This window comes from Rhincodon typus, chromosome 22 (assembly GCF_021869965.1).
Source record: "Rhincodon typus isolate 14 chromosome 22, sRhiTyp1.1, whole genome shotgun sequence".
NCBI lineage: Eukaryota > Metazoa > Chordata > Chondrichthyes > Orectolobiformes > Rhincodontidae > Rhincodon > Rhincodon typus.
The window spans coordinates 9,885,560-9,901,541 of NC_063353.1; the positions used below are offsets into that span (position 1 = coordinate 9,885,560).

At 42.1% G+C, this 15,982-nt stretch overlaps 1 protein-coding gene across 1 annotated transcript in view; it reads left to right on the top strand.

The window, feature by feature from the left end:
• The window catches only part of LOC109916245 (serine/threonine-protein kinase 33-like), an 85,984-nt gene that overhangs the window by 45,582 nt on the left and 24,420 nt on the right, over positions 1-15,982 (top strand). The window contains exons 3-5 of the mRNA XM_048610492.1: positions 544-657; positions 6,629-6,733; positions 15,592-15,730. Coding sequence (XP_048466449.1) covers positions 544-657; positions 6,629-6,733; positions 15,592-15,730 — 358 coding nt within the window. The remainder of the gene's footprint in view (positions 1-543; positions 658-6,628; positions 6,734-15,591; positions 15,731-15,982) is intronic.

Here is a 15,982-nt window from a genome sequence, read left to right on the forward strand (position 1 = left end):
CTGTCAGAGGGTGAGGGAGGGTGATCACTGTCAGAGGGTGAGGGAGGGTGATTTCTGTCAAAGGGTGAGGGAGGTGATCACAGTCAGAGAGTGAGGGAGGGTGATCACTGTCAGAGGGTGAGGGAGTGTGATCTCTTTCCGAGTGTGAGGGAGGGTGATCTCTGTCAGAGTGTGAGGGAGGAGTGATAACTGTCAGAGTGTGAGGGAGGGAGATCACTGCTAGAGGGTGAGGTGATCACTGTCGGAGGGTGAAGGAGGAGTGATCACTGTCGGAGAGTGAGGGTGGGGTACAGGAAATACTGCCATGGAAAGGGGGTATGGTTAGAATTCCCCCGACCATCACACGGTCCGAGGGAATTGTTCGGTTTCAGGCATACTCCACATTCCTGAGGGAGCTGAGATCAGAAATGCCAGTGAAAAATGGCCTGATTGATTTGTGTTAGTTTGGGTCACAATTAAAATATAGGTTGTGAGTTTTTTTTTAACGACTGCTGCATTAACTGTCAGCTGTTATTCACAATGTCTCTTTCAATTGTCTTTCAGATGATCTACCAGTTTGGACGAGATCTGGGGAAAGGCAGCTTTGGTGTTGTCGTCCAAGCTACACATATCTCCACAGACACAACGTGGGCCATAAAGAAACTAAATAAGGAAAAGGTAACCTGCTTCCTAAAAGAAATTGAATTCTCCACTCAGTTCATGATTCCTTAACCTTGGTCAGGCTTGGCCCGTGTTATCCGTAGTATAGGGAAATGTATGGGGATGTGGAGTAGAGAAAGCTCTCTTCTTCTGAATGACCAAAGGAGAAGTATGAAGAGAGTTTAGATATTGAGATGCTGCTCCTTGTGTCTCAGCTGTCCAGTTGCCACAGAATAAATGGTAACCATTCGTACCTGGGCCATGGGGATGTTTAAAAAATACAGGTAAGGAAAAGCACAATACTGTGCTGTTTAGGGGTCTGTTAGGCCCAGTGGTTGGAAGAGGGTCATGGAGGATAGGAATTATCTGTTTTGCTTCCCATTTCCCTGTCCAATCACTGCCACCCCGAGTCATAAAATATCATGGGGTTACATGCAAACTGTACTTTTACTGGGTATTTAGTAATCATAGAATCCCTACAGTGTGGAAGCAGGCCATTCAGCCCATTGAGTTCACACAGGCCCTCCAAAGAGCACCCTACCCAATTCCTGTAACCCTGCACTTCCCATGGCTAATCCACCCAGCCTGCACATCCCTAGACACTATGGGGCAATTTAGCATGGCCAATCCACCCAGCCTGCACATCTTTGGACTGTGGGAGGAAACTGGAGCACCCGGAGGAAATACACACAGACACAGGGAGAATGTGCAAACTCCATATAGTCAGTCACCCGAGGGTGGAATCAAACCCAGGTCCCTGGTGCTGTGAGGCAGCAGTGCTAACCACTGTGCCACCGTGCCATAGTATTTCTCAAAACATTTCAGATATTTTGGGCGAGATTATCTAAGTTCCTTATTGCCACCAGCATATGTTGGAAGATTACAGATTCTGCACCCACGATGCTACATCATCCAATTGCCCGTCACTCAAGGAAGTGTTTCCTGAACATTTAAACAACTTTCTGATGTTATCAAGCAGAAAATAGGGTCCTTCTTTCTGGCATAGTGGAAAACCTCTGGAACTTCTTTTCTATGTTTCTGCAAAAACTCCTGCAAATCCCTAGTTGCCCATTTCCCATATGGTAATGAGAACAGGGCCATAATTACAGCCAGAATTAGAGGAATCTCAAGGTTGGCAGCAGTGGCTGTTCAATTCAGTTTGGCCTTTACATTCAAATAGATATCGTAGAATCATAGATTGCTACAGAATACATTTGACTGTCTTGTCAGTGTAAGTTATCCAATACATTTTATATCCTCACCCTTTCCCCTAAGTTCTGCAAATGTTTGTCATCGGTAATGTATTCTGGATCAGAACAAGTTGTTACATAGAAATAATCCCCTCATCAAGACTCTGGCCCTTTGCCAATGTATCTTCAGGTTATTTCTTCTGTCACTGGGGGCAGTGCCTCTCATTCACTCAATCAAAATTTTCAAAAACTTGAACACCTTCATTTGAACACCCTTGCACTTTCTCCATTGTAAGTGGAACAACACAACTTCTCTAGGTTCTGCACATAAACAAAGTTCTTTATTCCTCACTTAAGAAACCTCCCTGTATTTGTGGTGAGGCCTTGACATCCTTCCAAAAATGTGGTCCTCAGAACTGACTGAAGTATTGGACCTGAGGTTCAAACAGGGTTTTATAAATGTTCAACACAGGGCTTCCTAAAGTGGAAGCAGCACCCCAACTGGAATCACAGGCTGAAATTTTGGGGTTCAGGCTCAGACGCAGCAATGTAGCTCTGACGCCCATCTCTCACTTTCATAGTTATTTTGCCCTCTGCCCCCTGCTCTCATATACCTTCTCCCTGCCCATCCCCACCCTCCTGGTAGATCCTATAGAGGACTGACAACAATTTTCAAACCTCAAATTGGGGTTAGAGTGAAACAAGGTTCAGGAAATTCTGATTTAGCAGAACACCCTCATGTTTATATTTAATGCTTCTGTCAATTTATCCAAGGATCCCATATGTCTTCCCAACAGCTTTTGTAACACATCTTGCTTCTTTCAAACATTGCACATGCTCATCATCAGGTCTCTTTATTCCTACAATTCTTTTAACATTGTACTATTTGGTTGATATTGTCTCTCCTCATTCATCCAACTTAAATATATCACTTCACAATTTTCTGCATGGAGTCATATCTTCCATTCTTGTGCTCCAATTTACTAGTCTGCCAATATGCTCCTAAAGGATTCCCCAGTGCCACTGTTGACAGGGCCCTCAACCAGGTCCAAACCATCACCTACACTTCAGCCCTCATCCCCTCTCTTCCCTCCCACAACAGCAATACGGTCCCCCTTGTCCTCACTCACCATCCCACAGTATCTACATCCAGAAAATTATTAGCTGCCATTTCCTCCACCTCCAGAGGGAAAGCACTACTAGACACATATTTCCCTCCCCTTCCTTGTCAGCCTTCCGCAGGACCGCTCCCTCCAGGACACCCTGGCCCACTCTTCCTTTACTCACAACAGACCCCACAGCTCCACAGCACCTTTGTCTGCAACCAGCAAAGATGTAACACCTTCCCATTTACCTGCTCCCTCCTCAGTATCCAAGGGCCCAAACATACCTTCCAAGTGAAGCAGCCCTTTACCTACATTTCCCACAATCTAGTCTACTGCATTCGCTGCTCACAATGTGGGTCTCCCCTACACTGGTGAAGCAAAGCATAGATGGGGTGATTGCTTCACAGAACACCTATGTTCTGCCTACAAAAAGGACACTGAGCTTCCAGTTGCCTGCCATGTTAACACACTACTCTGTTCCCTGGCCAATATCTCTGTCTCAGGCTTCCTGCAGTTCTCCAGTGAAGCTCGTCGTTAAGCTGGAAAAACAACACCTCATTTTCTGCTTGGGGACCTACAGCCTTCTGAACTTAATATCAATTTCAATAACTTTAGGTCTTAAATTCTCCGATGTCCTAGACCGCAGCCCCACACACCAGGCTTTGTAATCACATACTCTGCTATGACACACAATGCATTGTTAGCCAATAACAGTCTCCATTAACAGCTTTTCATGCTCCTAGCCAGATTGTTATCCACTCCTTTGTCTGTCCACCTGTTTTTCTCTGGGAAACTCTGTTCTGACCCAAAACATTAACTGATTTCTTTCCTCAGATGCTGCCCAGACCTGCTGAGCTTTTCCAGCAATCTCTACTTTTGTTTCAGGGGAGATCTGTGCCCTGCTTTGCATTGTATTATAGAGTCATAGAGATATACAGCATGGAAACAGACCTTTCAGTCCAACTTGTCCATGCTGACCAGATATCCCAAATTAATCTATTCCCATTTGCCCACATTGGGCTCATATCCCTCTAAACCCTTCCTATTCATGTAGGCATCTAGGTGACTTTTAAATGTTGCATTTGGACCAGTCTTCACTACTTTCTCTGGCAGCTCACTCCATACACACACCACCCTCTTGTGAAAAAAGTTGTCCCTTAGGTCCCTTTTAAATCTTTCCCCTCCCACCTTATACCGAGACCCTCTGTGGATCCTAGTTTTGGATACCTCCTCCCTTGGGTAAAGACCTTGGCTATTCACCGTATCCATACTCCCCGTGATTTTATAAACTTCTATAAGGTCACGCCTCAGCCTCTGACGTTCCAGGGAAAACAGCCCCAAACTATTCAGCCTCTCCCTATAGCTCAAACTCTCCAACCCTGGCAACATCCTTGTAAATCTTTTCTGAACCCTTTCAAGTTTCACATCTTTTCCATAGCAGAGAGACCAGAATTGTTGGGATTGGATGAAGTCATGGGATTCTTTTCAAAGCAGGCAGGACCACAATTTCACTGAAAAATGGCATCTCTGACAGGGCAGCCTTCCCTCGGTGCTCCATTGAAGTATCATTCTAGGGATCGGCCATAAATTCTAACTTTGTTCTCAATGACAATAGCCCAAGAACTAATTCTTTAAAAAGGTCTAAATTATATTTTCAGCTCTCGGGAGTGGGATGTCCAAACCACAACTTTCTGACTCAGAGGCAAAACCATCACTGTTATCATGGAATAACACAATGATTACAGGACAGAAGGAGGCCACTCAGCCCATTTGCACCTGTGCTAGCTCTCAAAAGGAGCAATTCAACTCAGGCTATTCCCTGACATCCCACTGTAGCCCCATACATCCTTCCTTTCCAGATAATGATTCACGTCCCCCTTGATTGCTTCAGTTCAATCCGGTTCCACAACACTATTTGTGTTTTGATTCATTTATTTTCTGTGTTTTAACATGTCGTTGGAGAGTGGAGACTCTAAAGAACAATTTTTTTCACTGTTGTTTGTCATAAATATCTGTAACAATAAATCAAATCAAATCAAACCAAAGCTCAGGCATTGCACTCCAAGTCCTGACCACTTGCTGTGTGAAAATATTACTTGTTTTGCCAAACAGCCTAAGTCTGTGCTCTCTCAATCTCGATCCTTCCATCAGTTGGAATAGTTTTCCCAAATCTACTATGTCTGGAGACATACATGACTTTGAATAGGTCTTACTAAATTTCCTTTCAACCTTTTCATTTACACTTTTTATGCATAACCAAAGTTCCTCATTCCTGCACCAGTGTTATCATCTACATTTGATTACCTAATAATTAATTCAAACATATAAACACAGAACAAGAGTAAGCTGCTTGACCCTTCAAGCCTATTCTGTCATTCAATAAGATCGTGGCTGATCCGATTTTAACCTCAACTGTACATTCCAGTATATCCCTGATAATCTTTCATCTCCTTGGTCATTGAGAATCTATTTACATCTGCCTTAAACATATTTAAAGATTCTGCATCTACTGCCTTTTTTGAAGAAGTACAATTCCAAAAGGTTCTTAACCCTCCGAAGAACATTGTTTTTCTTCATCTCTGCCTTAAATGGGCGGCCTGTTATCTTTAAACTATGACCCCTATTTCTAAATTGTCCCATGAGGAACATACCTTCAGTATCCACCCAGTCAAGTCATCTCTGGATATATATGTTTTAATTAATTCACCTCTCACTGCACAGATTGCATAGTGGCTCAGTGTTTAGCACTGCTGTCTCACAGTACTAGGGAACTGAGTTCAATCCCACCTTCAGGTGATAGTCTGTGTGGTGTTTGCACATTTCCCCCAAGTCTGTGTGGGTGCTGTTGTTTAATCCCATAGTCCAAAGGCACTGTGTATGTTAAATGGATTGGCTGTGTTAAGTATGTAGGTTAGCTGGATTAGCTGTGGGAAATGCAAAGTTACAGGGATTAAGTAGGATGTTCTTTGGAGGGTCAGTGTGAACTTTGCCGGCTGAATAGCCTGCTTCCACACTGTAGGGTTTCAATAAAAAAGATAATTGTGTAGATCATTGAGCATGGATGTGCTTAAGATGGATTTTTCCTTGGGGCCATCAAAATGGTCTACAAAAAGTTTCCATTATATCACTTTGTGGGGATCAATGTAGTTTCATTTTGTCAAACTTATTCAATCTACTTAACAATTATGTGTTTTGCTTCCCATTTACCTGCCCCTTCGCTGTCGCCACCAGTCATCGAATATTACATGGTAACATGCAACCTGTACTTCTACTTTTAATATTCCAATATTTCTCCTAGACTATCAAAATGTTTCAGATATTTTTGGGGAGATTATTTAAGTTCCTTATTGCCACCAGCATGTGTTGGAAGATCACAGATCCCCCACCCACAATGCTACATCATCCAAGTGTCCATTACTTAGTGCCAGCTTTGATGCTGGGGTCAGTGACTTATAGGACAGTCAACCAATCATGGATCAGCACACCTGGCACCAATACATAATACTTCCAGCAGGGGGCATTGGCTAACATTCATGGAGAGAAGCTCTGACTGACATATTTGAATTGTAGGAATCTAAACGCCAACTGCACTGCCCCAGGAAACAGAAAGCTCCTTTCTGTGTGTTGTATCCAAATGGTTTGCTGTGATATTTGCTGTAGAGGTCGAACGAGACTCCCATCTTTTCATTTCAGGCTGGAAGCCATGCTGTTAAAATGCTGGAGAGGGAGATTGCCATCTTGAAGATGGTGGACCATGAACATATCATTAAACTAGAAGAAGTTTATGAAACAACAAAGGTAATGGCTTTCTAGCTAAATACTTAGGAAAACAAGCTTTGAACTTTGTATAATATTGATTGCTCCTTTCCTCCAGATGCTGCCAGGGCTTATGAGCCAAATGCTAGCAAATGGGACTAGATTAATTTAGGATATCTGGTTGGCATGGATGGGTTGGACCGAAGGGTCTGTTTCCATGCTGTACATATCTATGACTCTATGACCTGCTTTCTCATGCCAGATCAGTATTTCTCATTTTACTCCCACATTGTGCATTGTCCAGCATCGGACCTGACATGCCATTTGATTGGCACCATGGTAACTCAAAGGAATTTGATTGTTTTTAAAAGGAGGAAGCAAGACAGATTGAGAGAGTGAAAGCAAAAGGAGAGAAAAAGAGAGGCAGAGTGGTGTGGGAGAGAGACAGACCAGAGTGGGAAAGGAGAAAGAGAGAGGTGAGAGACTGGAGTCTGTGTGACCCGTAGGGTTTTAAACACAAGGCAGAAGCACCCAGAAAATGGTGGTAGTGAGCTTGCTGCAGCAAAGAGATCGTAGAGTCATACGGTACAGAAACAGACCCTTCGGCCCAACTCATCCGTGCCGACCAGGTTTCCTAAACTGATCTAGTCCCATTTTCCTGCTCATATCCCTCTAAACCTTTCCTATCCATGTACTTGTCCACGTCTTTTAAATGTCGTAATTGTACTTGCCTGTAGCACTTCCTCTGACAGCTCGTTCCATACACGCACTACCCTCTGCGTGAAAAAGTTACCCGTCAGTTTCCTTTAAGTCTTTCAGTTCTCACCTTAAGCCTATGCCCTCTGGTTTTAGACTGCGCTACTGTGGGAAAAGCCCTCAGCAAATCACCTTATAAAGTGATCACAGGAAACCATCAGCCTAGCAATGAAATCAAGACACATTAAAACATCTCGCAGCAGGGGAAAGAGAATTCTCGAATATTGCTCGAATCCTTAGGTTAATTCCTATAAAAGTGAAAACAATCGAGTCAATGAGGTCAAAATCAAACCAAAATACACACAGTGTTAAAAACAGAAGTTGCTGGAAAAGCTCAGCAGGTCTGGCAGCATCCGTGAAGAAAAAATCAGAGTTAACATTTCGGCTCTGGTGAGGGTCAGTTCTGAGGAAGGGTCACTGGAGCCGAAACAGTAACTCTGATTTTTTCTTCACGGATGCTGCCAGACCTGCTGAGCTTTTCCAGCAACTTCTGTTTTTGATCCTGATTTACAGCGTCCGCAGTTCTTTCAGTTTTTACACACAGTGTTACACATTCAAGTGCTGAAAGGGTGAGTAGACTTGGAAACAGCATCATATAGTCATGGAAAGATTTTGGATCAAAGATCAAAACTAATCAAAGAGCCTCTTAGCAACAAGGTCACCCAAGAACAAACCAAAACCCTGAATGAGGCCTTAGAGAGATCTCAGTGGGTTAGTTTCCATGCTCGTTGTGGATGGTTTGACCATTTCGCGGGACATTGTTGTCTGTACAATATGGAAGTGTCTGGCAAAGAGGCTAATACTGAACACTAGGCTGAACAAATCCATGCCCATTTGAAAGCAGTCATTAAAGAAGGCGGCTACTCACCAAAACAAGTTTTTAATATTGATGAAATGAGACTTGTTTAGAGAACATATAATTCAATTGAGGAGAAGATAAGCCAGAATTTAAAGCTATTAAACATCGTCTTTTTGATAGGAACATGGCAGGAGATTTGAAGATACTGCCCTGAGGGCTAAATGTCCAAAATACCATGAGCACGGATGGGTTACTCCAAGAAACATCTGCCATTTAATATGATACTCAAGAAAGCCTAGTTGATGGACATGTATTTTCAGGAATGGTTCTCACTGTGTTTTCTCCCTGTTGGGAAGGCATATTGTGCCAAAGAAAATATAGCCATCAACTGAAACATCTGAAAATGTGAAAGTGATTTACTTTCCACCCAATACTGACTTTGCATTATTTATTAACCACTTGGATAATGTTATGGAAAGTCACACATTCAAATAACAAAAGTTAGGTGGAATTGTAGACAATGTAGATGATAGCATAAAAATACAACGAGATATTGATATACCAGGTGAATGTGCAAAACTGTGGCAGATGGTGTTCAATGTAAAAAAGTTAGGGAGGCTTAGTGGCTCAGTGGTTAATACTGCTACCTCAGGGACCTGGGTTCAATTCCAGCCTCGGGTGATTGTCTGCATGGAGTTTGTATATCCTCCCTATGTCTATGTGGGTTTCCTCCCACAGTCCAAAGATGTGCAGGTTAGGTGGATTAGCCATGGGAAATGCAGGGACAGGGTAGGGGAGTGAGTCTGGTTGGGATGCTCTCAGAGAGTTGATGTGGACTTGTTGGGCTGATTGGCCTGTTTCCACAGTGTAGGGATTCTAAGTGTGAGCTTATTCATTTTGGACCAGAAAAGGATAGAACACGGTACTCTCTAGGTTAAGATTCATAAAGTGGATGTCCAAACAGACTTGGAGAATAAGGTGCATAGATCTTTAAAATACCATGAAAAGGTGCAGAAAATAATCAAGAAAGCTAATGGAATGCTGGCCTTTAGGTCTAGAGGACTGGAGTACAAGGACACAGAAGTTATACTGCAGTTGTACAAAACCCTGATTAACCCCACTTAGAGCACTGTGAGCGGATCTGGGCATCACACTTTAGAAAGATACATTGGCCTTGGAGGCAGTACAATGTAGGTTTATAAGAATGATACCTGGACTTCAGGGGTTAGGCTATGAGGAGACATTATACAAATTAGGCTTGTTTTCTCTAGAATTTGGAAGGTTAAGAGTGATCAGATCAAAATCTTCAAGATATTAACGGGAAAAGACAGGGTAGATAAAGATAAACTATTTCCACTGTTGGGAGATTCTACAACTAGGAGGTATCATCTGAGAATTAGAGCCAGACTGCCCAGGAGAGATGTTAGGAAGCACTTCTACACACAAAGGGTGGTAGATGTTTGGAACTCTCTTCCACAAGTGACAGTTGATGTTAGATCAGTCGTTAATTTTAAACCTGAGATAGATACATTTTTGTTAAGCAAAGATATTAATGGATATGGGCCAAAAGCAGGTATATGGAGTTAGGCCACAGATCAGCCACGATCTCATTGAAAGATGTAACAGGCATAAGGGGCTGAATGGCCTACTCCTGTTATAAAGTTATAGAGTTTGTACAGCACAGAAACAGACCATCCAGTCCAACTCATCCATGCTGACCAGATGTCCTAAGTTAATCTAGTGCCATTTGCTAGCATTTGGCCCATATCCCTCTTAAGGTTTTCCCATTCATGTATCCATCCAGATGCCTTTTAGATTGTACCAGCCTCCACCACTTCCTTTGGTAGCTCATTCCATACACACACCACCCTCTGCATGGAAACGTTTCCCCTTAGATCCCTTTTAAATCTTTCCCTGCTCACCTTAAACCTATACTCTCTAGTTTTGGATTCCCCTACCCTGGGAAAAAGACTTTGGTTATTCACCCTATCCATACCCCTAATAATTTTATAAACTTCTATAGGGTCACCCCTAGCCTTCAGCACTCCAGGGAAAATAGCCTCAGGCTATTCAGACTCTCCCTGAAGCTCAAACCCTCCAACCTGGCAAAGTTCCTGTAAATCTTTTCTGCACTCTTTCAAGTTTAACAACATCTTTCCCAAAGCAGGGGGACCGGAACTGAATACAGTGTTCCAAAAGTGGCCTAACCAACGTCCTGTATAACCACAACACATCATCCCAAGCCCTATAAATAATGCAATAACCAATAAAGGCAAGTGTACCAAACACCTTTTTCATTACCCTGTCTACATGCAACTACACCTTCAAGGAAGTATCAACCTGCACCCCAAGATCTCTTTGTTCAGCAACACACCCCAGGACTTTACCATTAAGTGTATAAGTCCTGGCCTGATTTGCCTTTCTAAAATACAGCACCTCACATTTATTAAGTTAAACTCCATGTGCCACTCCTCGGCCCATCTGATCAAGGTCCTGTTGCACTCTGAGATAATCTTCTTCACTGTCCACTACACTAGCAATTTCAGTGTCATCTTCAAACTTACTAATCATCCCTCCTACACTCATATCCAAATCATTTATATAAATAACAAACAGCAGTGGACCCAGCACTCATCCTTCCGGCACACTGCTGACCATGGGTCTCCAGTCCGAAAAACAATTCTCCACCACCATCTGCTGTCTCCTTCCTTCAAGCCAATTTTGCATCCAAAGGCTAGATTCCCCTGGATTCCATGTGATCTAACCTTGCCTACCAGTCTGCCATGCAGAACCTTGTCGAATGCCTTGCTGAAGTCCATTTGGATAATGTCCACCACTGTGCTTTCATCAATCTTCTTTTTACACACCTTCATAAAACTCAATCAGGTTAGTGAGACACGATTTGCCATGCACCATGTTCCAATGATACATCCCATGGATCAGGGAGCCACACAGCCATCCAAAGCTTACTATCCATGCCATACTCTTATCCATTTCATCAAGACACTAAATGGTAAGAAAGCACCATCAGTCAGGGAGTTTTAGCAAGCACACAACATTTTCAAGGGCATTGACAATTGCACTGATGCGTGGGATGACATCTTGTCATTGTGTCTCAGTGGTTTGTGGCAGAAACTGTGGCCCAATGTTGTCAGTGGTGAAGGAGATTCTTGCAATCCTGTTCCCGAGTTTGAGTGTGAAATCATGACCAAGGTGAGGGAGGCTAGTTTTGGTGAAGTGGATAGGGCTGATGCGGTGAAATTGTTTGCATTCCATGGAGAGGAATTGTCCACTGAGGATTTAATGCAGCTAATGAGCCTGTGGCAGAACACCAACCCCTTGAGTGTTATCTATAATGAGTGTTGCCAACAGGTTTCCAAATCATGGAAGAGGCAGTGGAAATCCTCACAGAGGATAACCCAAACAGAGCACACAGTGTCAAAGTGAACAGGATGATAACTTATAGCAGTAAAGATTACAGAGTGATCCACCAGGAGAAGTGAAGGTAAACCATTCAACAATCCTTGGATAACCCTTTCAAGTGAATGTGATTTTCTTTTTAAACAGCATCTCCTCTGTTTTCAGTCATAGAGTTACACAGCACAGAAACAGACTCTTCGGCCTAACTCATCCAGTGATTTATTTCATTTTGTAAGTTATTTCAGTTAGGAATGCACAGTGTTGCACATGTACGATACTGTAATTCCAGACAAGATAACATCTAAAGGAACCTAACTTTGGCTTTAACCTCAATTTCCATGGGAACCCATAATGCGTTTTTAAGTCATTTCACTTAAAGTAGTAATTCCCAGGAATGGAGACACAATGTTAAATAGGGACTACCTGTACTTATCGATTCAGTGAACAGGCAAAACTGTGTTAAATGAATTTCAACGTGGCCAAGTGTGTGTGGTCATCCATTTTGGACTGAAGAAAGGTCAGAAAACGTTCTTAATTGTGAAAAGCTAGAAGCAGTGAAGGTCGAAAGAGACCTGGGTCTCCATGTACATTAATTTAACAAATCTCCAAAAGGTGTAAGGTATAATCAAAATGTCTATTAAAATACTGGGTTCATATCAAGATGATTATAAAAAACAGGGATTATAAGTCATGGTACAGCCAGACAAAGATTTGGGTGGACCAAATAGAGTACTGTAGTATTATGTGGAGTAGTGTATTTAGTTCTGGGAATGACACTGTAGCAATGATATATTAGTCTCTGTGGGAGAGCAGCACTGTTTTACTCCAATGAGAAGATTGCATATTGGGATTGTATTCTCTGGAATGTCAAAGATTAAGGGTGGTTCAATCAAAACTTTTGGGAAGCAGAGAGTTTTTCTTTATTGAACCTTTTCTCATGGGTGATATTTTATTAATTTAGAGCCAGACGTTTCAGAAATTAAGTTAGGAAACATTTATATGTACACCAATGGTAGCAATTTGAACATTGATTAACTACTCATTTAAAGTTGCAATTGATAGATTTCAGTTAAGCAAAGTTATGAAGGAATGTTTAGCAAAGGCAGATATAGAGTTAGGACATAGTTCTAACTAGGATCTGATTGAATGTTGGAGGAGGGTTTGGGACTAAATGGCTACTCCCTGCTAGTGGCATGTTTTCCTTCAATGGTTCCAAGATCAGTTTTCACCCCACTTAAAATAATAACTGGAGAATTTCACCATTTTAATGTACTTTTCTACACCAGTTCTCCATACAAATAAAAGTTCTAGCCTGGGAAATGAATGCAAGGGTTACAGAGAAAAAAATTGTTGAGCTTAGTATGTTCTATCTAATGAGCAAGAAAACAAATCACTTTGTTTAAAATCTGAGCATTGTTTCAAAATGGAACCACTTACTCTAATGAGCTTAATACAGAGCACTGTTACAAAACATGATTAACCATTGACGCAAACCCATCTGTCTTCTTAAATAGGAACAGTGTAGTTTCCGGAATCTGAGTAACTAGTAGCTCAAAGTCACGTCGCCCTGTGTTCTGGGCAGTCTTGAAACACACTGTGTCTCTCTCTGTCTCTAAATTTCCACAGTTCTTCTCTAATCAGTTGGATACAAAGCAACTCCAGATTTTGGTTTTTGATTTCACTCTTTCGAAATCAATTATGTACACAAACTACTTAAGTGCAAATACAAACTCGTATAATTCTCAATGTTATTTAGTTCGAAGCTTTCTTTTCAGAGGCTGTGTGACAGTGGGGAGATCAGTGGAATCATCCTTGTGTCACTGGACTAATATTCTAGACAGCCAAACTGTTGGGAGGACACAGCAGGTTCAAATCTATTGCAGCTAGTGAAAATGAAATGAGTAAAATCTGGAATAGAAAGCTAGCTTCAGTATTGATAACCACTAGACTAGATCTTGCTAACATTGACTGAATTTAGTTAGCTATCACTGAACCATCTGTTTCCCTAATGTCCTTTTGGGAATGAAATCTGCCATCCTTACCTGGTCTGGCCTACATGTGACTCCAAACCCACAATAACATGGATGAGCCTTAACTTCCAGCTGAAATGGCTGAGGAAACCACTCAATGGGCAATTAGAGAGAAGGCAATAAATGATCCCTACATACCATGAAAGATCTCCTCATTGGAGTAAAACAGTGCTGCTGTCCCACAGAGATGAATATATCATTGCTGTAGTGTCATTTCCAGAACTGAATACACTACTCCACGTAATACTTCAGTACTCCATTTGATCCACGCAAATCTTTGTCTGGCTATTCTATGATTTATGATCCCTATTTTTTATAAACATCTTGATATGAACCCAGTATTCCAATGGACTTGTTGATTTTCCTTATACCTTTTGGAGACTTTTTAAATCAACGTACATGGAGCCCTGAGTCTCTTTTGACCTTCACTGCTTCTAACTTTTCACAATTAAGAAGTTTTTTTCTGATCTTTCTTCATGCCAAAGTGAATGACCACAATTTTGCTTTTTCTTTTAGCTTTATTTATTACCATTCCTCCCCTTTCTTTTAGCTTTGCTTGTTACTTTCTCTGTTATCATGTCCTCTCTCCTCTCCCCCTACCCCAGTGGGACTGTCTGTTCTTTCCAGTCTGGCAGATAGACACACCAACGTTCTGCCATTCTCACATTCCGATCACTTAATCTGAAATATCAACATCCTTTCTCCCCCCAGCACCCTACCCGCACAGAGTCCCCCAACTGTATCTAAATGCTGTCCCCTTCACACTTCACTTCAGCTCTGGCTTGAAACGTTAGCTTCTCTCTCTCCATGGATGCTGTCTGACCTGCTATGATCTCCAGCATTTGTTGTTTTTGAAAGAAAAAGCAGTCCTGGGAGATTACTGCAATTCCTATTTGTTATTACTTCCTTCGTTCTGAAGCTGTACTTTTGGGAATTTCTACTCTTGTCCGGATCTAACTCAAAGACTTGCGTTACCCACCTACAGAGAGCTGGAGAGCAGGGCTTAGTTTTCATCAGGTTACCCAATACCTTGTACTGTGGAAAATATTAAATATACTCCAAAAATTTATAAAGTCATTCGACTTAAAAAGAGACAAGTAAGACAGTCACAGTGACAGTTAAGTACTATCAGTGAAATATAACTGCAGTCTGAAGTTTAATTCAAGCAGTTTAGAGCAGTGATTGCCAGTGATGTCAGAGTCAGTGGGATCAGTAGGAGGGCACCTCATCACTGTGAGGCGACACATTGATCTTTCCTGTGCATCTCCAGCTCCTGCCTACAGATGGCACTGTAGTGATTGTAACGAGGCCAGCCAGGTGGACCTCATAGAGTATGAGTTCCCTGATTGGGGCTGTCGATCTGGTCCAATCAGGGAGCCCTGGCTGACAGATATATACAGGACAGTCAGACATCCTGACACTCTGAGAAAGCTGGATCAGTTTCAAGAATGACACCATGGTATTGACAAAAATCTGACACTAGAGTTAGTGATCTTTAATATCATGTGTGCAGCAGTGGTGGAGTCGATCGACTCTTTTTAAAATGTAGTATATTTAAGAGAAGGCTTGTTTTTTGATTGCTGCTTTACACATGCAGCACCATCCATTACATGCCTTGCTTTAGAGAATCAACTCCTGGGTTAGAATACAATCCTGCCTGATGAATTAACATCTCCTCTCAGTGCTAATGGAACGATCCCAAGTGAAACTACTTTTGGCAGCCTATAAAAGATAGCCATTTCTCTTCCTGTCTCACTCATTGAGTAAATTGTTTCACATTCTGCCACTCTTTTACTGGGTGACATCAAAATGTATGACTATGGGGCTCCATGACTCTACAAAGGCAACAGTTAACCAAAGACCTTCTATTCTCTTCCACTTCTCCGTTCTGTTAGAAAGTCTACCTTGTCACTGAATTCTGCGAGCTTGGGGAGCTGAAGGGAATTCTGGAAGAGAAAGGCCACCTGAGTGAATCTGAAACAAAACACATTGTATCCAGCTTGGCCAGTGCCATCTTTTACCTCCACAAGAATGGTAAGATGTTCTGTGTTACATTAACGGTAGTGGCATTGTAGCTAATACTTACTGACAAGCCTCTGTAATTAAATATGTTCTACTTGTTTATACTTAATATCCGCAAATGGTCAAACCCAAGCAACTTATTTGTGAGATAGTAGGAACTGCAGATGCTGGAGAATCTGAGATAACAAGGTGTGGAGCTGGATGAACCCAGCAGGCCAAGCAGCATCAGAGGAGCAGGAAAGCTGACGTTTCGGGCCTACACCC